Below are 27,829 nucleotides of genomic sequence, written 5' to 3' on the forward strand. Positions count from 1 at the left end.
TACTTTACATTGTTATTTTTTTCACTTATGAATAGCACTTACTGAATCACTACCAAGATGCCTCTGTTGGCTTTCTTATTATGTCCCTCTTTTCCTGCTCTTGAACAGACTGGATGAATGAAAACACTGGTTCTGTTCACATGGTTGCTGTGGTTCTTGGCTCTCCGAAGGGTCTCAGAGTCCAAATTGCACGTCCCCCTTCTTTGCCCTCCTCTCCTTTCCCGACTTCTGCTGGGTTGGTTAAATCAGTGAGCATTAGTGGGCGTGAGCATGTGTGTGTGTGTGTGCTGGTGCTCCTAGGGCGCATGCGAACTGAGGCCCAAAGGGGAAAGCCTTCCACACAGATCTAAGCCAGCTGCCCTGCTCTAAACACTCCATTGCAAGAAGAGTAGAAGAAAGAAGCGACCTGCATGCATCCCCCCTACCAGTGTGCTCAAAGTACACTGGCAAAGCAGCTGCCAGCTCTACAAACGGCAGACAAGCGTCTACAAATTGTAGATTTCGATCTTGCATAGGAGTCCGTAGAAGTGTTACTGCTTCAAATTCTCAGGACTCAAAGGGCACTTGCTGCCCTGAGAGGGGGGCCTTTCAAGCAAGCTGACCTCTGAGGTTAAGCAGAATCAGTTTGTGTGGAGGAGGGTAAGAGGGTACAGGCAGCAGTTAGCAGGAGGTGAGAGGCCACGGTGAACTGCTGCACTTCTCAAGAAGGAGACGACGTCCCTAACCCTGATGGCCACGGGAGGAATCACAACACTTCCCGCTACACCTGAAGACGGCGGCAGCAGCGGTTTTCCTCCTGGGAACTTCAAGGACCCTAAAAGGCTGTACTGTAAAAATGGTGGCTTCTTCTTGAGGATAAAATCTGATGGAGGAGTGGATGGAATACGAGAGAAAAACGACCCCCACAGTAAGTTCTTCCAGTCTCCTTCTTTTCACTTTACACAGTACACAGCACTTCTTGATTTTCTGTTTTTAACATGCAACAGAGAAGAAAGAGCAAAGCAAAAAATTAAATATCGTGGATAAATAATAGGGGGATTATGTGAATTTTCCATTTGAATTATGATTATTCTCCACTTGCGAACACTAAGAACCAAATGTGTGTAGGTCACCTTCTGGAAAGTATAATAACCTCAGTACTAAAGAGTCACGCCTCAGTTTTTATTCATCAGTGGGACTTCTGATGGAACATGCTTAATGTTTTTAGTGCTCCAAATGAAGATCACCATGCTGAGTCACACTGTTAACTGTATATTTTACGTCACAAAAGACAGCAAATCTGAGAGTTCCTGCGTCTTTGAGGCTGATGAAGTTATTATAAAAACCTGTTAAAAAATTATCTTACCCTCAGACCAGTCATCTGTGCCGACATTGAATTAATATTTATTCTGAGCGCCCCCTTTTTTAAGAAAGGGTAAACATTAACGTGATTACGTTAATGGACAACTGTAGCATTCCTCAGTGCGTCACTGTCACTGATTAAATGTGCCCTAAGCTTTTGTAAATAGGAGGGGAGGAGAGGAACATGAAATTTGGATTTTTCCTTGGAAAACACATGCTTGGATGCTTGGAAGTGTATTGCACAAGGTACAGTGTGACATTTCAAACAAATGCCTGATGCCAGTTCAAGGAGTGAGAGGCTATTTATAGGATACCGGTAATTCAATTGCGTTTAATTATACTTCATTATAAGTGTTTATGAAATATCCGGAGAGATTCATCTTGTAGACGACATGAGAAAGTTTAAGGAAGGAATATATTCACACTTCGTCATACAACGGCCATTAGTATTAATCGTTTAGCTTTTTACCAAAATAGTTCTTAAGAGTTATTATGACTTGAGCTGTGCTTCCTCAATGGCCCTTTTGTTAAGGGTCGGATAGAGTTGCCAGCTTCTACAGACAAACCTGCCAGTAAGAATAGGAAATGTTATGAAAAATGTTGCCTAATATATCCTAGGGTCCTCGAGTAGAATTTCCATGCTAATGTAGATGGGACTCTTCTCCATCCGTTTGTGTTTTGTGTAAGAGACTTTTGATCCAAGAACCTTGGGGTCAATTCTGATACAAACTGGACACAACAGGAGACCCCAGAGCACACTTTACAGAAGCGGGGATCAGGTTCCCGCCATTCACAAAAATTTCAGCACATAATCTATCCAAGGAACATCGAACACACCACAGTACATTCAGACCAATTGCTATTTATTTTTTTTGCCTCTTTGATCTGTAACATGAATCACCCAAACAGCTAGCTTAATGATAGACAGATGTGTGTCTACCCTTAATGGGGACTCATTCTAAAGAGATCCCCTATTCACCTCAAGGGGCCCCTGGATTCTTTTTGATTGCTGAGCATATATTGGATGAAGAAAAACAATGTCTCTTTTTTAAAAAGGGAAATAAAAAAATAAATCATTTAAGATCATGAATAAGCAATCTTACAGCCTGCAGGTACTATGTAATGCCATTCTGTGTTTTTTGGTAATTAAACTTAACTATTTGTGCTAATAATAATGTTTCATTCATTCATGGCACATGCATCAGTCAGTGCCATGAATACAGAGGAAACCACAGCAACAAATCATTTGCCAGCAACTGAGGAAGCAGGACCTGATGTTTGGATGTAATGCTTGAAAGATGTTAAACGCAGCATAATTAGACTCATTGTCTTCATTTAAAATGCAAATAAAAAATGGGGAAAAGAATATATACATATTACTGAATTTATCAGGTAAAAAATGTTATGAGTTTAAAAAAAACTACATTTGAGTTTAAGGCTTGCGCTTTTAAGTAAGACAGAGACTTCACTGGCCCAAAACTTTAGTATTTGATAGAGAAAACTGGCATACAAAATATGACTTTATGCATTGTTTTAAAGTAACTGTCTGTTTTTACAGGATTCATAAGTTATGTCACAGGAATTGTTTGATTTTGTGGTGGTTTGATTTTGTACCGCTTGCCTGTATGGTCCAGAGGCAAAGAAACAAAACCCAAATATGAGAGCATGCCAGGTATTTGGCATACTTGCCTGACTCTTAGTTCTCTCAGCGGTGATTTTCCCAGTGGCATGTCCCTGTTTTGGCTCCCTTAAGGAAAGGAAAGTAAGAAAGTTAAAATGTCTACTAGTATAAGAGTCAGATATTTTGTCAGGAAAATCTTGCAACTTAAAGCTCATTGACTTTAAACATAACCTTGTCACATGGTTCAAATGGTGTGTGGGCTTGTTTATGAGAAAAAGGAAACCTTTAATCAAGGTTTCCTTTTTCTTAATTGTTTGTTAATTTAACAGCATTTTCGTTCCTCTGTTTTTGCTCGTTGCAGTTCAAATGTTGAAATGCACCTGCAGCTGTTTCTCTAACAGCTCACTGTTACACTTGCTGTGATTTAATGAAGAAATTCATTTTTTTTTAAAGTCAGCAGTCACTTTTACACTTTGATTAAACGTCCCATCATTAAACAACAACTTGCTCTCTGTCTCTGCTAATTCATCTTCAGTAAAGCTTCAACTCCAGGCAACCTCAGTGGGAGAAGTGGTCATCAAAGGGATTTGTGCAAACCGATATCTGGCAATGAACAGAGACGGACGACTGTTTGGAGCGGTGAGTGACTTGGATCGGTCTTTCCATCAACAAAGCTTGTGCTGTTTCTGTTCCATAAAGGATCTTGCTAATCTGTATGAAACAGACTTGATTAAACTCACAGCTCTGTGACAAGAAGCATTAAGGTTGCAGTGTTTTGGAAACCAAATATTTTCCAGTACTGTGACAAGAAATCCTCCCATTCTAAAAACATTCAAATTATAATAGTAGACCACTGTCGTGTGTGTGTGTGTGTGTGTGTGTGTGTGTGTGTGTGTGTGTGTGTGTGTGTGTGTGTGTGTGTGTGTGTGTGTGTGGCTGGCAGTTAGCGGACCCAAATTGCAGACTCAGAGATAAATTCAGAACTCACACAGCTTTATTGCTGGAGTTCGGGAAACTAAACACAAACAACAGAAAACTCGTCTAAACTGAACTTTAGAACTTACATGACTAAGTAAACAGGACGCGTACACACAAGGAGGGGATGATAATACACAAGATAATGAGAGGATGGGTGACAGGTGGAAACGCAGCTGGAACAAACTAGACATAATGAGAGAGAGGAAGCAAAGCTGAACATAAGAGACCAGACAAGGAAGACACAGAACGAGGGCGAGATAGCAGAGAACACAGGAACCAGATAGACACACGACTGGGAAAACAGGCAAATGAACATGGAGGCAAAACAGACTTCCCAGGGAGACACAAATAACTAACACAAGAAACTAGATACTAGAGGACGTGGAACACAGAGGGAAGACTAAGACAGACTAAACATGAAATGGAACTAAATTAAACAAAATTAAGGGACAGAGAACTCAGAAATATAAGGAGAAAAGACATAATATTAAACAACAATTCAAGGCAAGCACAAACTACTGGGTCACAAAGCCGGGACAATGACAGACCACAGTTACGCACAACTGACAAGATGCATCAATCAATGCAATCAATAAGCAAAAGACATAAACTGCACACATTTAAATAAGTCATCTCTGCCAAATCTTCCAAAACAATATATGAAAGTTTCCTTTTTTGTAACAAAAAAACAAAAAAAACCCATACAAATAGTTTTAGTGATGCACTAATATACTGAGTATTTATCCAGCAGTGTGGATACCTGCATGTGAGTAGTTAATAATTATTATTAATAATTGGGAATTATTATAACTGCAGGCTTTTATTAAAAATACTTAAATTATTAAGCATTTTGGGTCTGAAAGACTGAAAATTGAACAGTACTTATTTTTTAATAAAAAAAGACATTATTATTATTATTATTATTATTATTATTATTATTATTATTAATAATAATAATAATAATAATAATAATAATAATAATAATAATATTGGAAATACATAATAAAAGCAACAAAAAATTGCAGAAGTTTTTTTTTAGAACAAATGAGAACCAGTGATTTTACTTTGTTGACTGTTGATGCATATTAAAATAAATAAATAAATAATGATAATTTAATCTAATTAAAGATATGCTGCCTTGCATTACTTGTATTTAGTCTTGGAATGATTCCTAACTGCACTTTTCCCTGTTACTAAGCTATTATAGTTTCAGCGTTGCTGTGAGTAAACCACTCCAGTTTCATGCCAATGCTGGTCTGTTGCCACAGTTGTTGCTGTTTATTGTGGAAGTGTGAACTGTTGGTGACTGATGTGGTTTGGTGGTTGTGAAGGCTCGTATAAAATCCATGTCATTTGCAAAAGGCATCTCCTCCTAATGAGAAGCTACAGCAGCAGAATGCCACCCAAGGCATCGCTCTGCTCAATAAAAGACCCACGTGATGGTCTCTGCACTACCGTTTGCTTCCAAGAGATTGTGAAAGCAGTCGTTGTCAAGCAAATTAGAATTCACTGACGCTGATGTAACACTTTGTCTGGAAAGTGCCAAATCTAGCTTTGGAGTTGGGTCATCTAGAAAGAGAGGGGATCTTGATAGATTTGTTTTGAATCATATGATCAACAAATACTGCCTATTGCACAAATATATACATTAATAGATATATGCCCTGACTGGTTAATTCTGTAGGTGCATCTGTTCCACTGCTCATTAATGCGTATAACTAATCATCCAGCAGCAAATCAGTGCATTTAGGCACATAGACATGGTTAGATGACCTGCTGAAGTTCAAACTGACCATCAGATTGGAATAGAAAGGTAATTTAAGTGACTTTGAAGGCTGCGTTATTGTTTGTGCCAGACAGGCTGGTCTGAATATTTACCACATTGAGGGTTTAAAAAGGTGACAAAATATCCAGTAGCAGCAGTTTGCTGCTTCAAAAATGCCTCGTTGATGCCAGAGATCACAGGAAGATGGCCAGACAGCTTTCAGCTGATGGGAAAGCAACAACGATTCAAATAACCACTTGTTATAACAAAGGTATGCAGAAGAGCATCTCTGAACGACCACACAGGTGTCACTTTTGTCAGCTACGAATGTGCCTTGTTTTAATATTCTTTGATCTACAAACATTTCCACGAACACATTTTTAGGACCAAAGTCATTTTATTATTGGGAGGTTTGCACAGTGAATTAAACCAGGTAGACTGAGTTGTTGTTCCAGAAAATGTCTTCTGACTAATAGCAGCACAGTCACAGTCAAATAAAAACAGAAACTAAACAAAAGGGTTTAGTTGGACCGAGCATAGGGAGTCAATGCCCAGCATGATTTTGGCCAGACGTTTTCTACAAAGGACAAATCTAAGAAAGAATCTTGGGTAAAAATAGATGGACAACAACGTGGCAACACAAGAATCATACCATTTACTTTAAAGATTGTCATCTTTAGCATTCTCCAATAAGATTCCTATAAGAGTCCTGTTAATTTCAAGTTTCTCTTTGACTGACATCGTGACTTGTTTATTTTTAGTGAGGTTCAACTACGGCACACATTGTCCTTATATTCATGGAAAGGTATGACTGTCTTTATTAAATAAGTGGGTTTATTACCACAAATCACAGAGTAAATAAACAACAGTCAAAATAAAGGTTGCATTTAGTTACAAAGTTATTTTAGGTGGAAACTTAATTACAGAATATATTAAACAATCATATTTCATTAAATCAATTATATTAAAGTAAACATTTTCACTCAAAATTCCTATATATATGTATGTATATACAAAATAAAGGATGTGATGAAATGCCACTGTAAGTAACAAGATGCCCCTTAGATTGATTTTTATACAGAAATCCTGTTTAAGCAGAGGATACTGATAAGGCTACTCAGCAAACAGAGTATCTTAAACTATATTACAAACTAGTGTCACAGTCTTCTTAGGTTCTTAGCTCGTGAGTTGATCTAAGTTTACTAGGTGGCACTGTGTCCCAGTAGCTTTCTAATCTGCAGCCCCTGAAATTATACCTAAGCGGCACAGTTAAATCCACTGCAGACAGCATAACAGTTATATTTTATTTGCATTATTCTTCTGTGTCTTTCTCTACAGAGAAGAGCAACAGATGAGTGCTACTTCTTAGAGCGGCTCGAGAGCAACAACTACAACACCTACCGCTCCAGGAAGTACCCAAACATGTACGTGGCGCTGAAGCGGACTGGCCAGTACAAGTCTGGAAGCAAAACTGGACCGGGTCAAAAGGCAATTCTCTTTCTCCCAATGTCTGCTAAATGCTAATCTGGGCTCAGAGTGAGAGATACTGATGTCTGAATGAAAAGATGTGACGGCAATGAAGCAAGCCATCAGCATTGCCCAAAATAGCTGTGAAGCTTTACTGTTAGATCCTAACAGTTATTATTTTATCATAAACATGTCTGAAATTATTCAGCTTCACTTTAAAATTAGCACCATATAGTCATACCTTTTATTATATTATAATATTATTATTACTATTATTATTAACCAGAATTTTACTGTAGACCAACCAACTGGAGCCAGCTGCCTAGTGCATCTCAGTTAAACAGCAGTACAACACAGTGGGTTTTTAAAAAAAATAATAATTAACATAACTCTCTCCATAAGGATTCAAAACAGCTATCTGCTCAACCTTAACCTAATGAAAGTCTAAGTTGGAGTCTGGGTTTAAGTGCAGGGTGTTGGTAATATACTGCATATTTGAGTGTTTTCATAAATAAGAAAACACGTTTAAATCCGACAATAATCTAACTGTATTATAGAAGTCTGAAAAATATAAAATTTGAATTAAAAGAAGAAGAAACACTAAAAGCAAAACCCAAGCATTTCTTCTCCTTTTGAACACGTAGGACTTGGACTGTTAAATAGATAAGTGTTGACTTGGTGAATTGTTGTATTATTGGCTGTTGATTGTGCTTGTTCGGCAAGAAACACAACCTTTAAATCCCAGCACAACATTTTAAAGACATTGCTTTGCCTTGTCATCACCATATTACTGACTGTGAAAAAGTCAATCAGCAGTCCCCAACCTTTTTTGCGCCACGGACCGGTTTATGTCTGACAATATTTTCACAGACCGGCCTTTAAGGCGTCGCGGATAAATACAACAAAATAAAACCAGTACCGGTACCAAAAAAAATGTATTCATAACACATGGTAAAAGACCCAGAGAAACAGAGTTAACGCTAAAAACAATAAAAATAAAAAAAAACTATAAAAACCGATAAAACCCCTGAAAACCATAAATTTCACACCCGAGCCTGAACTCTCGCGGCCCGGTACCCTACGACTCGGGGGTTGGAGACCGCTGATGTAAATGACCAACATGGAGAGGAAAACCTATATTCATTGCTGGCAGTTGTTTGGGTGGTAAAGAATTCATTTTTGACTTACAAAGTTGGCAGTTTTTTCCTCCATATACCCCCTCCCATTTCTGAAATGAAACTGGAACCAAGATAAAATTAGCTAAAGTCACCACTTATCTCTGACAGTGATGTCATTTTTTATCATTGATTAATACATATTACAAGACCGCCAACTTTGGGTTTTGAACATGGCCACCAAGACGTGTTAAATAAAACATTTAAAACTGCAGCAATGCAGATGCAAAAAGCATCCTAAAATTTGCAGTGTGTTTTTAATCCAACCGGTTACACTGTAATTCTTCAAAAGTAACAGTCCAGCTATAAATACATTTTTAATATTTGACTAATGGTGACAACCGTGCTTCACCATATCTGGCTACAATGAGGTGATCTGTGGAGCTCCTATAATTTCAGTATGGGAAGCTGTCTGTAATATAACTGGTAAAACCTCCCAGAGTAAACAGCAGGAAGCTCCTCCATGTTGAGGTCAATCTTATCAAAGCCGTGCTCCAGGCCATGAAGCAGAAGACTGGCTAAGCGAGAGGTGATGGGCGTGGTCTCGCTGGTTTTGGCCAGCTCGCTGATGTCCAGCCACTCGCAGCGTAGACACTCCTGAGTGCAGAAGTTGATCTCGTAGGTTAGCGGGCTCAGCCGGCAGATGATGTACATGTCAGACATGCCGAAGGCACCGGGGTGGTTGTGCTGCTGCCGGATACTTAGCAGAGATCTGAACTCGGAGCGAACACCAGTTTCCTCAAACACTTCACGAACAGCAGTCGTACCTGAGAAAGATTTATTTAACATTTATACATGGAGGCATTTAAAAGACTTTGATCTAGGAACGATGATCCAATTCCACTGTCAGTATTACCTTGCAGATGGCGTTAAGAAGGGAAAAAGGAAAATACACATATATTTTTGAACATTTGATGCTGCTTTTCGGGTTGGGTCATGTACATAATTTTAAAGCTGCTTTTTAAAAGAAAAGGTGAATTTGAAGAATTTGCATATATATCATGTGCCTTATTTTGTATAGTTCAAATGAATGTATATGTATCATCTTTAAGTATAATGTTACACTCCAAAGAATTTAGCTACATGTACTGTATTAGTTCTTTTGCTCTGTTGAGCGTGACACTCACCAATATTTTCTCCTGGATCAGACAAACCACCGGGAAACTTCCAAGCATTCTTTGTCTGAAATTCCAGAGCAAAGTTCAAATTTAACTTCAATTGTGATATATGGCACTGCTGTAAATGTATCTTAGATAATTATCAACATGTACACTGCAACAAGGTCTATTTCAGTCTTAGTCTAAAGTCACTTAATAATGCCACATTTTGTTTCCTCTGTTAGAAAATGACCATGGATCAAGCTGTAATAATGAGATGAGAAATGCTCCAGTCTGAGCATCCTTTCATGTTATGTTTTAGATTTATTTCCTCACTCTGGAGACTTTTACATTTGCTGTGGTGAAGTATGTCTTCCACAACTGTTTCACCACTTACCTTTGATATTTAATGACAGTATGCTGCTGGTTAAATTATGATGTCTGTGTATATATATTTTTGTAGTTACTTAAAGAATGTGCTGCGCTTTTTTTCCCTTGCAGATCCTCTCTTTGTGAGGAACACAAATGCACTACGGCATTTATTTTCATGTATTGTAAACCAAATGCTATATTTTTGGAACGGTTTCTAAAGTGTGCTGGTAGAAAGAAATAAAGAGACTTTGTGTAACAATAATTGTTGAGGTTCTTAAAAAGTCGAGCGTCTCTCTCTTCCCCACAGAAGGACATGCAGCGGAATGTAAAATCATTCCAAAGAAGTGCTGTAAGAATGCTGACCGTACGCAATCTGTTCACACTAAATCTACCGAGAAATGCTGCGTAAATGTCATTGCATGATGGTTAAACACTCTTACCATTACCTCATTCAGCTCCCTGATGGATATAATTACCTTGAGCCCACTGGGAATATGTAAGTTGTCCTCCAAGAGTGATAAAGTTTGGTTTCTTTTCAGGAAGTTCATAACCCTTAGCATGCTCTGAACAGACTCGGCCTGTAAGGAACTTTCTACTGCCAAAGGGCCAGACTGTTATAAAGCTCGTTTCCAGTAAACAGCTCGATAGGGAGGAGGAAAGAAGGAGGAGGAGCAGGGGAAGAGGAGATAGAAGACTCTCTACACTTCCAGGCCACTAACTGCTCGTCTCTGCTTTGGGACAAAATACATTACATGCTCCCATGACTGTAGACTGGTGCACATGTTAGATGTAAGCAAAATCTGTCATTTATAATGCAACATATGGATATGTTAAGATCTGTTTCTTAACTTAAAAGAAATGTTTTAAATATAATATTTGTACCTATACCTCAGTATAATAACTGGGTTAATAAATCTGGATCTTGCATACATAGGTCAAACCTCTTGGATCAGGACTGCAATAGTTTCTGTTGGGTTTGGCACTGATCACTTCTTTTATTTCTAGCAGACATTTGAGAGATGTTTTTTGCATGTAGAGGTCCAGCCTTTTGCCACTTTGCTTTGACAGTGAACAATGGTACATGTGTTGCAGTTAATGTTTGTGGAACAAACATGCTCATGTGCTGGTTTTGTGGCATGCCAGCACAGGTAATACTGACATTATCTGCAAAGCTGCTGAAAATGTCAAAATATATAGTAGATAGTAGTGAAAAAACAGAAACTCTAATGTCACCTAATTGTTTCTGTATTACTTAATTACTTCACAGAGGACTTCATCAGGAGGAAAACTGATAGCACTTTTTATCTGTCTAACATATAATATGATATGTTATCAAATAGAAACAGGCGGCTTTGCATTTTGCAGCCGTTTTCTGCTCATTACAGAGAAACTACTACAGATGTTTCCATTTAATAATCCAGACATTACATATAATATTTACAGTATTGCTTTTAAACAAATTAGAATGTTCGGAACCTAATGTAGGATTAATTCAAGCATTATAATATAGTAATACTATCCAAATATGCCTAAACATCAGTCAATATTACATTTTTACGATGAGATTATTACAGTTTAAACTCTCTATATACATTCTCGTTTCTGCCTTGTTACCCTACTGTTACCACTGAGCTGTAATAAGATGCTACCAGAAAACTCTAAATTGGCAAAAATGTATGCCATCGACTTTTTCCAATGCCATCCAGTGGCCTGAATAGGAGTCTTTGCTGGGCCGCTTTTGGGCCCAGGACCTTATATTTGACAATCTTAATGTATGAACCTGTCTCTATTAATTACAAGAAAAATACCACATACTGTAATAAAAGATGTACACAGCCACCATAATGTCAGACTTTGGTTTGAAACCTTAAGTTCAGGAAGTTGGCTGTTGCTGTCCTGCATTTCATTTTGGTTTCTTTTTAACTGACCATGATGGTTACATAGTATGCTCAAGATCAAAACTACCTGACATCAGATTTTCCACTAGTTTAGGCTGCTTATTTGAAAAGGTCTTAACATCTTATAAAGGACATCTTATGAGAGTAACAGTTCCCAAATGACATCAACATTACACAATCACTTTTCAAAATTGCCAGCAATCTTGTTTGGGCTGACCGAAAATGCAAACAAAGCTGTGTCGAAGAGGATTCAAAAGAGGCCTGTTGTAAGTTAACTTCAAAACACCATGAGCACTACAGCAGGGCTCTGTGAGAGCTTACAGACGCACACAGAACTGTTTGAGTGCATTCAACTCATGTAAACATCATGTTTGCTTGAGGTCAGCTAATTTTGTGTTGAGCTATGTTAAGTGTGAATGGATTTCCAGCCAAGGTTTGAGTCAACAGAGGCCCAAGTTACTAAATAAACAAATACTAATCATCCACATTTTAACAGCAGCATGACTGATCCATCAGTGGTTCATTTGTGTGACTGATATTGGACAGATCAGCTTTTAGGAGGATATAAGATGTGTAGATATAAGGTGTATAGCGCATTTAAATAATAAAGTCAAACAGATACCTTATTTCTGTCTTGGACAACAAGGACCTTTCCACTGGACTCATCAACAACTGCACCTGGACAAAACAATCAGTCAGACATTAATTTTATATATTATTCAAGCACCTGTGTCCCTATATGCTGGTTCACATTTTGCATATAAATCGTAATAATTTTAAGCAAAATGTGGTGGTAGACTGGCACAAAACCAATCATTTGGTTGGACACATAACACATGCATCATGTGGTGAAGAAGGCCGCTGTCAGGTTTCAGAAGATGACGACTGATTTGTTCGTTTTCTGTTTTGCTTCAAATCTCTGACCTACAAATACATCAAGATGGTAACAGTCTGGGCTGCTGAGCTGGACAAGCTTGAAGATTTGAGTAATTTGGTGAACTAAAACTGTAATGACTTGAGGTGGTTGGCACTGTTGGCTCAAAGCAAGGAGGTTCTGGGATTAAATCCAGTCCAGGGCCTTTCTGTGTGTTTGCATGTTCTGCCATGTGTTCCTTCAGTGTACTCCAACATGCCACAGTTCAAGGACATGCGTGGGGCTAGATTAATTTGTGACTCTTAACACTGACTGTATGCGATCTGCTTGTCTGTCACTATGTGTTAGCCCTGTGATAGATTGGCAACTTGTCTACAGTGTACCCTGCCGCTCCACCTGTAACATCTACATTAGGCTTGAGGCGCTCCTGTAAACTTGAATTGAATAAGTGGAAAAAAATGGATGGATGGCAAACTGTAAAGGTAATTATCCTAAAGGAATTTACAGTATGCACTGACATTATTGAGGTCCCACACTGCAAACATCTGAATCAGTCTATAGCCACAGATCAGGACCCACAATTATACTGAATTACATCCAGTAATGTAGTGACAAGATAAAGAAACATATCACAAGCTTTGCTGCAGAGAACAATTGTTCGGGGCAAGACAGTAATAACATGCTAGTCATCTCTTGTGTCTAGTTTAGCAGCAATTTAAAAAACAATAAAAAAGAATAATAAAAATAAACTGTAACATGTTCTATTTACAGTATAAAAAATGTAAACTGTGTTTGACAAAAAACTGCAATAGCATTATTTTGATATATTTACGTTGTGTTTACGTCATTAGCTATAAAAGATCAATATAACGTCGCCCAAAAAGTGGTTACTTTGCAACTTTAGAGCTTTAGATTTGTCACAATGTAACCAGTTGGTAATTTTATTAAATTACCAAATTATGATGTAATTTTTTGAATGGTTAGTCTACAGTGTAGCTGCTGGTTTAGTGGCCAGTTAAAGAAAAACAAAACAACCAACAACTCTGAATAACACTTTTTTTTTCAAAAAATGATGACAGTACCAAATACAGCAAATTTACAGGGCAGAAAGCCTTATGAGGAACACCTGTCAGACACAAGGATTGATGCGATCTATTGATAATGTATAAAATCTTGACATCAGCTGATTACTCATCGGCACTAAATTTAAAGTAATACTAGCCATACATATAGAATATCTCCTGAAAACAACAAATTTTAATGAACTGCAAATCTTCTAAATGAACAAGACCAAGACTCAGACAATTTCCAAAAACACAAGGTTAACTAAAAATTGTTTCTGTGGAACAGCAAATTGCTTTACTTTCTACAGTTACAAAGTCTGAGTGACTCAGCTGAGAAATTTGTGGACATCCGACTTCAACATTTACAGTTTTTCTCTGATGTTTCTCAGCAGCTAGTGACTAAGCAAGGCAGTTATGCGCTGCTGACAGTTGAGGAGGAGGAGGAAAAATGAGCCACTTTCTTTTCCGGTTGCTCTGTCTGACCGACCAAGACAAGCCTCCTCAAATGAATGTCACAGATGCGTAAAGAGGGATGTGTCTTGCTAAAGGCTTGACTTGGACTTCCAAGTGGAAATTGATGTCATCCCCAGTCCCTGTGCCATATGGCGCAGGAGGAGGCCTGGTTTCTGCTAAAGGAGGCTATCATTATTTAGCCCTCAGTCCAAGAAATAAAATGGTCATGAGGAGCGGGGAGCAAGAATTACAGTACGAGACAAAAAAAACCCTGTGGATTCAATAGAAAAAACTGTTTATCACTTAATTGTATAGTTAAACTTTGAGCCACTTACTTCATATTTCACACATTTTTGTCTACTGTCTACTACTCTTTGGTATCGCAAACAATTACAGGTTCATGCTCTTATCTTTACATTATGAGGTCATTATGAATCTGAGCTTCAAGCCCACTAAGTTTTAAATATAAAACAGTTGGCAAGCGTCTTCAAACTGTATCCTGGAACCAAGGAGGAAAAAGCAGGAGAAATAACTAAGAAGAGGAAGAAGGAAAGAGTAACAAGACAATCACCCAGCATTGTTGTTTACTTGTGATTACCTCTTCTACAGATAAAACTTGGCATCAATGTTAATGTAAAATAATGCTTGATTCAGGTTGGTGCCGCTGTAGCGATTGATTAGGGAGAATCAAATTCCCTTCCCAATGGAAATTAAAAAAATACTTACAAATATGAAATAAAAACATATATTGAAGAGTGGCAGTTAATTTGAGCCCTATAAGTGTTTTTCCACTGCATCACAGAGACATGGAAATTAGTTTACCTGGACCACTGAAAAAAGGCTCTGCTAAGTGTGCTGAACAAAGTGAATTTCCTAGCTTAAATAAAAAGGAACTGAAACCTCTGCCTAAATAACAAGCTACAAAATGAAGAGACTACTACAGGTTTAGAGGAGACACTAAAGTGTCCCTGCCCACCTTTGTAGTTATCTTAGAGATTTAATCAAAGGCTCTGCAATGTGAAAAACAGTTGTGTTTTTCCCAGTAACTTTCACTCTTTTGTTTTTTGTTAGGGGTCAAAGCCAAGGCCATTATGACTTTCAAATAACTTCTGACATTAATTGACAGTGTTATTAGTGAGTACTGTTTTGGGGTACTGGCCAAAACTACGATAAGAACCAGTTGTGAAAAATAACCTTTTTACTCTCTTATTGGGTAAAATCTGAGTCTGGCAGGACATCAGGCGTATGGATGACAGAGGATTTAATGGATGACTGCTTTCCAATCACGAGTTATACTTTTGGCCCTATTGCTGTATCTTTGTGAAAATAATCAAGAGCCACAGTCAGCACACACATAAGGAAACTGGAATCTAAACAGCTGTGTATTTCAGATTCCTGAACCCAGTTTCATCATCAAACAAATCTGGCATCTAAAAAAGGGAGTTTCTGGTCCCCATTCCTCAGAAAGATGCTCTGGACATGTTCTGACATGCTTTAAGTGCATCTACTCTTTGGTAAAGGTATGAATGGCACTCTGCCCTCTGCTGGACAATCACAAAGTTAGCACTTGGGCTGAGCAACTCCTTTTCCTGTTGATCGTCTCTTCACTGTCAGTCCTGAGTGAATTTCCATTTGCGTAAGTGAAATGAGCCAGAGTTAAAAAATGCAAATCCCAAATGACAAACAAGCTTTTATCCATTTAAAGATGATAACAAACTACTGGTGTTTTGTGTTAGCACCAAATGTAGGTCACAGTTTACTCCAGCTTTAGCTATTTAAAAGTGATTTAAAAGTGACAGCAGAATACAGTTTGATTTTTCAACACTTTTACATCTTTTGTCACATCTGACAGATTCTGTCACACAACCACTCGCAACACGCAAGGCACTCATCATATTAGGAAACAAATGCGGAGGGCAGTTGTCATCGCTGATGGGTTTACATAGACTTTGTGTCCATAACAATTGTCATTTGGTCTAATGTGCTCGGCTCAATCATCCACAGATGAGATTCTCTCTTTCACAGCACAAACTCTTTCCACTGAGAGGTTGATGTAAAAACTACCAGGAGGCGACAAGATATGATCAAATAGTTCAGCAGCTTTACTCAGAAAACCTAAAAATTTTTATTTATTTAAATGTGTACACTTCTGGATTGGTTCCAGCTCTACGGCTATTTTGTTTAATGACCCTCGCAAGTATCATCCAGATCACTTGTTCTTGGACATCTGCCACGGACCTCAGACTTGTACAGAGAGAATCAAGGGTTATGCATTCTGAATTCATTCCACAGGGTCAGATGTCCCGATGGAGTTCTGCCTGAAGGAGAACATTTGACAGAAATAACCAGAACTTTGCTGAATTTCATTGTGCAATCCAGCACTGGCATATAACAATGAAAACAAGGGGTTTTTTTTGGCAACAAACACCTGTTCTACTTGCCCAGTTTGACTCACTGCAACTTGTCCTTTTCCCTAAAAGGCAATTCAGGGAAATTCATACTGGAGAAGATACAGTACACACTGTGGACGCAAACGTTCAAGTAGACAGAACAAAACTTGAGGTTACTCTATTCCGTAACCCCCGTTCTCATTGGCTAGCAGTCATGACACTTGCATCAGGGAGGGTCCACCCTCCTCCCTATAAAAGGGTGTGATGCAGCATCACCCGTCATTCAAGATAAATTCACCTCTTCCTCACTTCGTGCAAGGAGGGTGACCTTGTGAGACACCTCACACATGTTATCAGAGAATGGGGGTTACGGAATAGAGTAACCTCAAGTTCTCTTTCAAACATTTGTTTCGGTGTCTCACTATGGGGATATGCAGACTTCCGTATTGCCAGATAAGCCCATCTGAACAACTGACCGCCACCTTAGGAGGTCTCGTGGGGACCCACACAATGTGGGCTAGAGATGGTGCAGTGACAGACCCGTGCTGGAATAAGCCAATTGGATTGCCTCAAAAATCCAGTGGGAAATGCATTGTTTGCTAATGGGCTTCCCAACATGTGGTTTAGGCCAGGAAACAAACAGCTGATCCGACCTCCTGAAAGCCTTTGTTCTCTCTATATAGGTACACAAAGCCCTAACTGGACAGAGAGCATGTAGGTGCTCCTGTTCAGGGGAGGAGACAGGAGGAGGCAAAAAGCTTCTTATTTTATTTTTATTTTTTTGCCTGTCCTGTTTGGCTCTTTTGCCATCAGAATTATTGTCTAAAGGCGAAGAAAGATGCCCAACGGATTTACTTTACCAAATTGACCATCCCAGCCTTGCCGTAATGGTCCATTTGATTCACCTTTTATTGTTTATTTTATTTTCACTTGCTGAATACAGGACAGACTTGACTGGGGGAAAGAAGGGGAGAAAGAAAGAGGGAAAGAGAAACAGCTGAAAAGGGGGACGGGGGAGAAGGGCAAAAAACAAAAACCAACAGAATAAGCAGAGAAAAAAAAATGCATATATCGATCACCTGGATCACCCCTGAGAAAGAAAAAAGAAAACAAGCAGAAGAAAACGAGAGTAATAGAATAAACAACATCACGATGATATATGGGAATATGACAGTAAATACTAAATATTAAACATTATTGTGCAGCACGTAAGATCGACAGCGCACAGTGTGCTTTGAGGTAGGAGCCACAGCCCCGTCCTCCAGGGCATGAAGCAGGTATGGAGGAGATCAAAACTCCAGACATCCAGAGGCCCTCAGAACACAAGAGACCAAGGAAGACCAACAGAGGGGCTCCGCCAGCAGCCAGCTGTGCCTGAGTGACCGAGCCCCAGGCCGAGAGGCCGGGGGCACCCCACCTCCGAAGTGGCCCGAGCGAGCCCCAGGCTCCAGGCCCCGATAAGCGGCCGCCAAGGAGTGAGCCGGTGTGTACCTGGACGCCCACCCCCGGACACAAAGAACCACCAACGCACCGATGTCTGAGGGGGTCCGCCACCGGCAGGGGAAGTGGTGGTGGGGGGAGATAGGCCTCCAAACCTTGGAGGGCCTGAGATGTCCCCAGAGAGGTGGCGTCTGATACCCAACCTGACATATAGACACAGACATACAGGCACACACAGATACAAACATCCATTCCCACCCTCATGCTCTCATATGCACTTACTCCACACTCAACCAACGTGGAGACAGACATAAAGAGACGCTGTACACACGATCACACTCCCCAAGCTTACTCTACGAACCGGGTCTAGGTACCCTTGCCCCTGGAGGGGGGAAATGCACCCAGACCCAGGTGGTGTTACCCTTTTCCCTGCGGTGGGGAGAAGCAGACCGCCCCGACTCCGCAGCAGCAGGGAGGCCCCACATTCCAGACCCCAGTCCGACGGCCAACTCCTCCTCCTAGCCCCCCCGCTCCAGCAGGCCGCAGAGAACGGGGGTGAGAGAAGACTCCAAACCTCCCTCCACCCACTCATTTTAGTGTTGATGCATGTGTGTTCTAAGGTGCATTTAAAACCCAGGAGGGCAAAAAGCTTCCAGCTCCAATGGGGTGGATTGGAGATGAGGATTTTTGGGCACAAAGGCCCCCAGCACATGTGGGGACAAGAGATTTAGACACCGGGTGGAGCCGTTGTTCCCCTTTCATAAAACGGTAGACTAGTTGGTGATGGCTCACTGGGCCATCCACGAAGCCCACATGACAGGCTGAAATGGCAGCTAGATATACTTTAATTGTGGAAAAGTATCTAACAATTCCTGGAGAAAGGAGAGAATTGTTGTCACAGAGCACTGAAAGGAGAGAGTGTGAGACTTTCCACACCACTCCTCAAATACCCTCCACTTGTTCTCATACAATGATCTTGTGGAGGGGCCTCTAGCACTGTGAATAGTGGTTATAACACCCTGGGGGGAGTCCTGCCATCCTCAGATTCAACCTCTCACAGGCCAAGCCACAGAGCGAGGTGCTCGGGGTGAGGGTGAAAACTCTCCCCCCTGGCTTGGGAGACTAGGACTCGTCGGAGATGGAGAGGAAAGAGTTTGCTCCACAAAAGGGGCATAATCTCCGCTAACCAATGGGACCTCGTCCACCTTGGGGCAATCAATATCATTGTTAGCCCTCTCTCTTTCACTCTGGTTAGAGTGTGAGAAATTAAAGAAAGTGTCTCAGTGCTAGAAACGCTGCTATCAATTCTAACCAGTTTATATGAGCAGCCCTCTGTCGTGAGTCCCAGTTGTCGCTCACTTTTTACTCTGTCCACAGAGAGACACACTCTGTACAAGGAGTTTAGAGCTATTCCTATGAAAGAGATGGCCTGAGCTGGCTGCGGGACACTCTTTTCATAGTTTATGGTGAAACCCAGAGCCATCAGGTGATCCACTGTCAACCTGGTACGCTCTCTTCCCATTATGGGAGACCAAATGGCACAACCTGGTACTCATACATTCTGCCCTGAAACGCAAATCTCAGGAATTTTCTGTGAGGCGGGTAAATAGGGATGTGAAAATATGCGTCCTTCAGGTTTATTGATGTAAACCAATCGCCTGGGTGCACTACATGCGGCAGAGTGGTGGTTGTCAACATCCTGAATTTGTATGACCTCAGATGCTGATAGGTCCAGTATCGGATGTAGTCCCCCTCCATTCTTGGGCACGAGAAAATGCTTTGAGTAAAAGCTTCATTACCTCTGGTCCTCGGGTATTTCTTGTACTGCACCCTTTGATAGCAAGGTAGTTATTTCTTCTTGCAGAATCCTGGCTGATTCGCCTTTTGCAAGAGAGAAAATCACTCTGTGAAATCTGGGAGGGGTGGTTGGGAATTACAAATGGTAGCCTCGCTCTAATGTTCTCACAACCCACTCTGACACAGCAAGAGCTCGCCATCTCTCTATTCTTGCTGACAGGGGCCCCAAAGTCAGGCACTCCACAGTACATGGGACTTTGGCTCCCTCTTGTGGCAGAAACTGGTCCTGTAGCCCAGACCCGAAAGTGCATGCACAGGTGGCCCGTGCTTGACCAGCGTTCATGGGACCGGACACCACTTAGGAAATCGACCCTGGTGGTGCCTGGGGGTGTGAAGGCATTATGTTTTTCAACATATTTTCTGTGTTTTTCACACATTTTTCCTGTGCCCTTGGCAACATGCCTGGATGCAGGGGGTGAGTTTTTAATAAACAGTGTGCTTTTGTGAGACTGTGACACGCTTGACTCAGCTGAACAGTGTCTCGTCTCTTTGTTGGAATGTGCTCTGCGGGATCCAAATCGAGTCCCAGGCGCTGGAAGACGGAGGCAGAACACACTTCTCCATACTGAGTCCTGAAGTGAACTTGGAGCCCGGGCTGGTCCGGCTCCGATCTCCCTGTGGGGAGATGTTAGGCAGTTTGCTTCTTCTTGTGGTCTGACTGCTTGGCTGGTGGTGGGGCACCCTGAGCGGCACCAGGTGGGACGTGTTTCCTAGGCCAGTAGGTCTTAGGGTTCTGCGATCCTAGGGGACACTGGGCCGCAACCTGTGGAGCTGGGCGGCAAGGGATTTTAAATGTCGGCACGCCGGCTGGACAGCTGGTGACCTGAGCGATCGTAGACGGAGGTGCAGCCTGGGTCTTCCTAGGGAGACACAGCTGCAGGGCCCTTCCCTCTTTCTTTTTTTCCTCACACAATCTTTGCATGGTAGCAACGGTGGTCCCTAAAAAGCCCAGTGGGGTTGATGCTTTCATCCAGAATGTCACGTTTTTCTCTGTCCGAAAGTCCCAACAAGTTCAGCTATCTTGAGAGCTGAGCGCTCTGCCCGCCGCTTGTACTGCTGCTCTAGTAAGGTGGAGACACTGGTCTGTAATGACGCCCAGCTCTTCCCACAGCTTGCTAGCATCGGGGTTCACAGCAGTCTGGTCCTGGAGCTCTGCCGAGTAGGCTAGCAGGAGTGATGAGGTGTTCAATGCCCTCACGGTGGTGGCAACTGATTTATACGCCTTGTCAACCAGGGAGGATTGTAGAAGTTCGGTGGAGATGAGAAGCCACCAGATTCTCCACTATGGGAATTTGGTAGATGCCCTTCTCCTTCGTTCCAGCGCAGTCAAATGCCACTACTCCCTGCACGGGGTTGGGTGACAAAAATGGCTTTGCCCAGCAGCGTATGACCTTGTCCATGCATTCGGGGATAAGTGGCAGTACCTGCTTAGTAGTGCGCTTTGCTTTAGGGAGCCTTTTAACCTTGTACCTTGAGGTGGAGGTCTCCGTTGTCACTGTGGGCCATGGGACTGCCAACTTTTCAGCTGCCTGTTTTGCAAATAGCTCCATACCTGTGTGACTGTGTGCCGGGGTTATCACAATCAGACCTTGTGTCGCAGTATTCTGACCAGAAGGGGCAAAGAAAACGTTGTCATCCTCGTCTGAACAAGATGTTACGATGCTCCCTCAGAGGATTCTATGAGTAGCTCGTCATTATCCTTCAGGGAATCAGACAGCATAGCTTCACAGCTGACCTTAGCACTGTCCACCAGCTGGAGGATGATATCCATCTCGTTGCCCCAGCTGGTACCTGGTGTGGCTGACTCAGTGTGCTCCATCGGTGCGCCAATTGGAGACAGCATTGGGTCCTTCTTCGACAGGCTAGCCTGGTGGGCTAGCCTTCGACAAAGGCAAGCGCAGAGTTTGCCTGAACCCAGTGTGGGCGCTTTGCAGCCCGAGGCACATCACACAAGCCTCATGTGTATCTGAACCTGAGATTGCGCATCTGCAGGGACAAATTCTGGGCAGCGGTTTACAGTCTGCCATATTAAGGAACCTTGGTGTAGCTTGGAATGGCTGGACAGCTAACGCTGATCTTTTTTTTTTTTTTTTTTTTTTTAAATCGGTCGGGTAGCTATGGTGAGCTAGTATGACCTGGCTAGTGTGGTGGCTAGCTCTTGTGGTACTTGGCTTGGTGACCATGTGTAGCAAGGACAGTTAGCTTGGTCAGCTAACTGTTGTGCTAGGTGTGTGATGGCAGCTAACACACTCTCCAATCTGGCTCTGTAGTGAAGAACAGGCAACCGGAAAAGCGAGCCGTACTAGCACCTGGTGACCAAGGTGTTAGCTTGCTCGAGTGGAAAGTTAAGCAGGCACTAACGCTGACAGTCAGGAGAAATGAGGTTTCTAAGAAGCGAGAAGAGGAAATTGAATGACGGGTGACGCTGCGTCACACCCTTTTATAGGGGGGAGGGTGGCACCTCCCTGGCGCAAGCGTCACAAGTGCCAGCCAATGCTGGCTGGAGTAATGCCATAGAGGCTTCTGAGGACAACGCTGAGAGAGTTTTCCCCATAATGAGAAACCGAAACGAATGTTTGAAAGAGAACTTCCACAGAGTGGCCGTAAATGCAGTGATGTGAAAAAATGTCAGCCACCTTCCTGAGATCTTATTTTTTTGCATTTTTGTCACACTTACATGTTTCAAATCATCAAAAAAATGTAATGTTAGACAAAGAAAAAAAGGGCATTTTGAATAAATACAAAATAGTTTTTAATTGATGATTTCATTAGATTGAAATCCACAGCGATGTGAAAGACTCATTGTGAAAGAAAGACTTCTCGCAAATGCTTGATTGCAGTTCTTGTTGTCGAGGGTGACGCAACCAGTTTTTAGCTTTACTTTTTCACATAGCGCCACGTATGTTTGGATAGCTTTTGTCTCTTAATAAATTAAATCATCACTTTACTCGAGTTATCTTTGTCTATCATTATAATTTGTTTCACAGTATGAAACATGTAAGTGTGTAAAATATGTTTTTAAAGAAAAAAAAAACCTTTTTCACAGCACTTTAAAGGTGTAGTGGGCCAACATCCCTCCTGAGATGGGTGGAAGCCTTGTGACCAACAAACAAACGTCTTACCATTGTGCTTGGCAACAAGGATTTCTCCACAAAGCCCTAAGTCATATTTTGCTTGGAGATCAAATACTTATTTTACTCTGTGACATAAAAATCTGTTTACATTTTTTATGTAATTTGTGTTTTTTCATTATTTCTGGCTGATTTTCTGTCTCTCTCCATTAAAATGAAACTACCATAAAACTGAGAGAATGTTCATTTCTTTGTAACTGAGCATACTTACAAATTCAGCAGGGGTCAAATAATTATTACCCACACTTTATCTGTATTTTAGCATATATATTATTACTCTTTGAACCCACTGGTTTGATTGGATAATCTTAACCAAAGGTCCACTTCGTAACTCTCTTATAACTCAGTCTTATGGTTTCCAGTGGGTTCTGGCCCACTGAATCACTTTGCATTTTTGAGACATGTGCTGTAGCCACTGTAGTTTACTGTAATGGTAATAAAAGGACCTCAGGTGAGACTTTTCCTGTAAAAACTGCTTCCAGAGTCAAGAGGAGTTTCCCCCCCCTAACTTTCAGGGCAGAAATCTCTACCTGCCACTCCAATTTGGTGAGTTGCAAAACCTGGAAGTCTGCTCTCCCCCTCTCCCAGCCAAAGAGCCAGCATGGCGTAGTCGTTTCTGGCATGATGGAAGGTGAAGCCGTGAGCCGAGGCGGCGGCAGCACATCGACTCAGCGAGATGGGTACTCGAAGCCACACTGCTGCCTTCCCCTCTGCTTTCCACTGAGCTAAAGAATCTGCAGAGTTCAGATACAGTTTAATTTTGTATCTCCCATAAACTATAAAGTACATAAAGAAACAGTTAATATGTTGCAGAAGTGACATAATAAAAAGTGAAAAGCTTTTAAAAGGCATTTGCACCTAATTGAATTGTGAAGACAATCTCAAGAGAGAGATGTGAAAAGATAAAGAGAGAATGACAAACAGCAGACACGTTTCTGGTGGAAGTAGTTTTCATGTGAGTAGAGTTTAAAGATGGACAACTGAAAAACAGCTAACTGGATTAAAGCAGCCACAAAAATAGATAAGGGACATTTTTAATTGCTCATTGAGAGTTTTCATTTTACATTTAAGTAAGATAGCGAGTGCTGGCTCAATGAAAGGGAGAGCTGAAAAAATAAAGACGAACCATATGAAAACATGTAAACCCCCGAAGATGAACTTTCAGTAATTGCAATGTAATAACAATAGTATCAATGTTTTAAAAGTAATATTGCTTTTGCTCGGAGAAACAACACAGAACATATTTTAAAAACATTTTATACCCCAGACATGCTCCCTTGGCTTAGATGCTATGAGCAATTTAACATTAAATATATAATACCTTATGTACAAACAGTACCGGCCTATTATAGATAACTGTCAGACCACTAGTTAAGACAGGTTGATGATTTAAGAGCTTTTGGGGTAAACAGGATGCGCGCATTGCCTTCCCTCTCCTCCTACACAGCAGCCAGAGTTCAGGGCGACAAACCTTGCAGTAAACCGCTGAATGAGCTCTCGCTGATGTCACCCGGCAGTCCGACCTCAGCCAGGTTCACTGTCACTCCACCGAATCGGTCCACTTTCCCCGTTAAAGCGCTGACCCCGTGGACTTGCTGAAGCTGTGAACAAGTTAAAGTGCAGGAAAAGGCACGGGTAGCTGTGCGTACGGGAAGAGACATGTTATTACAAAAGCGGCCTCTCGCCAACGGCAAAAGTCTGGCAACAAAGGTACAGCCAGCCATATTACCGTAACACGATAAGTAACCGAATAAAAGCAGAATATATTCAGCTGACAGCCGGTAAACGAGCTGTCTAGTACAGTTGCGTAAACGTCCGTGCAGGAAATTGCATAAATACCGTAATGAACCACTAAAACAGCCCTGACACGTGAACCAAACTCCTTTCGCAATTCTTTTAGATTACTTTAGCTTGGAACGCATGGGTATTGCGTTAAAATTGGCCAAAGAATCTGCCAATTAACCCATGTAATTCTGTAAGTGATCGGCTTTTTTGGCTACAAGCTATTGTTAACTATTGTTAGCTCTTGTTTTGCATTCTCTAACGTGCCATCTGCTGTTCATTAGCTATCAAAAAATCCGGAGCTTCTTGGCTGTTTAGTAGAGCTATGCCGAATTTAAGAATGCACCCAAGCAGTAAGAGCAATAATTTTATTTCTTTCATTTTGTGATTCTACTAGCTTGTAAAATCAAATACGTAAAAGTAAAGAATTTTCCAGCGAAATTTCGCATTGCATTCTCTCGACCTCTACAATCTTATAGAAACGTTTTCTACGAGAGGTTAATATTTTTCAGGTATTATTTTTATTTTTGTAATATGTTATATACATATATATTTTAAATACCACACACAAGTGTTTTAGAATTAAACAAATACAAAGTGCTGCTGCCACCTGCCAGGAAGCGCTCGTATATATGTGGATTTACGGTAAATGAAGGCGGGACTAAACGCTAACCAGGAAGTTTACGACACCGCTTGATGTTTACACATGTTTCTGCTTTCACGTGGAGAAGCTTTTTGCAATTATCATGTCTTCAAAGAAAAATAAAAGCAAAACAAAAAAAGCGAGTGAAGGAGATAGCTCCTTCTCATTGAAAGAGGGCCTAAATGACTCTTCAAGCCTGCAAACATCTCGCACCGACGGAGGAAGCTGCAAAAGTTTGAACTGCAACTCTTTCACTGTCATCGACTTCATTGAAAAAGGTAAGAAGACGAGACATGAGTCTAAACATTTAACAGGCTGTATTATATAAATCAGGTATAACCCCCATGCAAACGAAGCTACCTGTACTATGAAGATGGAAGTCCCAGCATGGCGCTTGCTGCACTCACAGGACCAGTACTCACTGATGCTGCTGGTCCATTTGTTTTTCTCCAGAGTCGTTTTCTGAGCTTTGTGCCTTTATTCTTTTCATTTGTTTGCAGCATTTGTTTGTGAACTTGTTTGCATTGTTTAGATTTGCATTTGTGGCTCTTTTTCTCTCTCTTTTTCTTTATATTCACTGGTCATCCATTTCCCAACACCCTCCAGAACAGTCCAGCTGCTTTAACAAATCTAATAAAAACATAGTTCTTACTTAACCTCTTATCCCAATTCCTGCATTTTTCTAATCACTTACCTCGTTTTGTCTCTTCCTTCTTTCTGCGTGAGGTAAGAGTGTGCTGAAATTTCTCTGCTGCTGGGAAGTTTATTCCAGTCAGCGGGAAAGGAGGCTCCAGCAAATTGCTGAACCTCAAATTCAGGAGGAGCAATGCCTTGACCAGCACTCTGTGTGCACTTTCTAGACTTAGAGAAGGCTTATGTACATTAGGTGCCTAGAGGCACCTGATGTACTGCAGGAGGATGGGGTCCAAGACCTTCTGTTATGGGCAATTGGGTCCTTCTGTAACCAAAATGAGAGGCGTGTCCTTATCCTTGACACAAACTCAAGCACATTTTCAGTGGGTGTGACTCTGCCTGGTTTGCCACGTGTCTCCAATCCTGTTTTCATGGACAGGAATTTAAGGCATGGCTAGGCTGAGGAGGGCATCCACTTTGGGAAACTCAGAACAGCACTTCTGTTTTTAGCGGATGATGTGGTTCTGTTGGTTCTTTGGGGCATGACCTCCAGTATGCACTGTTTTTCTGAACGCTTCTCCCACTGAAAACGCTACGCCCAGATAAACAGAGTCAACTTTTTGGGGTATAGCTGCTAAAACTTTTTCACAGAAACCCTGGTAGCTTGGAACTTGTTCTTAAGTCTAACACACTATAATTATTACTGGGCTCTTTCTATTTTGAAGATTTGATAAAGCTTATAATGAGCGCTGTATTTGATGACTCATAACAATCCCTTAGTTATACTGCTATAGACTCAGTCTACTGTAGGACAGATACACTGAGAACTCCTCCACTCCCATCTATCTCTCACTTTTTCCCCCTTTATGTATTTTTATGGCACTGTTTTATGCCATTTACTTTTATTTTTGTTTGTTGACTGTGCCTATAATCTTCTGTTTTGTCATGTCTTTCTTCTCATCTCCCAATCGATCATGGCAGATGGTTGACTCCCTCAGAGTTTATATTATAATACAGAGCACCTCGTGCTTTGTGCTACTAACACATTTTTATTCTCTAATCAACGTGTCAGGTGGGCTTGTAGGCTTATATCAGTTCAACTCCTCATATCTGTGTTACATAACAAAATACTTTTGCCAGCATTGATTACGTAGAGAAACAAAACTTTACACATCTGCTCTGCAGTCATTGCACTGCTAAATGCAGGTAGCACCAGACAGTGCACTTTATGCATGCATTGTGCTTTTTGAGTGAGTGGGTGGGTTTACAGATGTAGGAGAAACTTGCCATGATCTTATCTCTCTTTTTTTTTTAGTTCTCTGTTTTTCATTTATTTGTTGACATGTTTTTGAATCTAAACTAAAACACTGTTGTAACATCTGGTTTTTACTCTGAATCTTTCATCTGCACAAAAAATTAAGCCATGAAAAAAACCTTAAGCTTGGCTATTAGCGAGGAGAAACAACCTGGAAAGTACAAATCTGTCTTTTAGAGCTGAAAGTCATCATGAAATTATGAAAACACTGTTACCAAAAATCCCTACCAGTAACAAACTAGTGCATCGTCAAATCAGGTAAACAGTGTTTCAGGTCAAACCCACTTTAATACAGTGTCAGCACCACCCAGCAATCAAATGCTTTTTATTTAGTTACCTTTCACTGAGGTAATCTAGTTCATGTATGAAATTTGGGAAAGTGGTTTGTCTTGTTTAGGCTCATGAAAAAAATTCCTGCTGAACACAAAAAGAAGTTTAGTACATTCAAGTTATGTAAGAACCATGAGTTGAAACGTAATGCTATTATTTTTTGCTTTGGGAACATATGCAGCAGTTCCATCATTTCTAAAAGC

The 27,829-nt window shown here is 41.0% G+C and overlaps 3 protein-coding genes across 3 annotated transcripts in view; 2 read left to right on the forward strand and 1 right to left on the reverse strand.

Moving 5' to 3' along the window:
* The first annotated feature begins 300 nt into the window (after positions 1-300).
* On the forward strand, positions 301-10,527 carry fgf2 (fibroblast growth factor 2). Its single transcript, XM_085360308.1, has 3 exons — positions 301-907; positions 3,498-3,601; positions 7,044-10,527. The coding sequence occupies exons 1-3, from the start codon at positions 730-732 to the stop codon at positions 7,227-7,229; spliced, it is 468 nt and encodes a 155-aa protein (XP_085216434.1). The 5' UTR covers positions 301-729; the 3' UTR covers positions 7,230-10,527.
* nudt6 (nudix (nucleoside diphosphate linked moiety X)-type motif 6) lies at positions 8,393-24,718 on the reverse strand. Its single transcript, XM_085360321.1, is given in 5 exon segments — positions 8,393-9,114; positions 9,475-9,529; positions 12,337-12,392; positions 23,454-23,657; positions 24,395-24,718. Coding segments are annotated over 5 exon segments (987 nt in total). The 5' UTR covers positions 24,648-24,718; the 3' UTR covers positions 8,393-8,695.
* A 679-nt stretch (positions 24,719-25,397) lies between these two features.
* The window catches only part of afg2a (AAA ATPase AFG2A), a 111,202-nt gene continuing 108,770 nt past the window's right edge, over positions 25,398-27,829 (forward strand). The window contains exon 1 of the mRNA XM_085366638.1: positions 25,398-25,626. Coding sequence (XP_085222764.1) covers positions 25,452-25,626 — 175 coding nt within the window. The 5' untranslated portion in view covers positions 25,398-25,451. The remainder of the gene's footprint in view (positions 25,627-27,829) is intronic.

This window comes from Diplotaxodon limnothrissa, linkage group LG2, assembly GCF_057381915.1.
Source record: "Diplotaxodon limnothrissa isolate DT_005_m linkage group LG2, D_limnothrissa_male_GT1.1, whole genome shotgun sequence".
Classification (NCBI taxonomy): Eukaryota; Metazoa; Chordata; class Actinopteri; order Cichliformes; family Cichlidae; genus Diplotaxodon; species Diplotaxodon limnothrissa.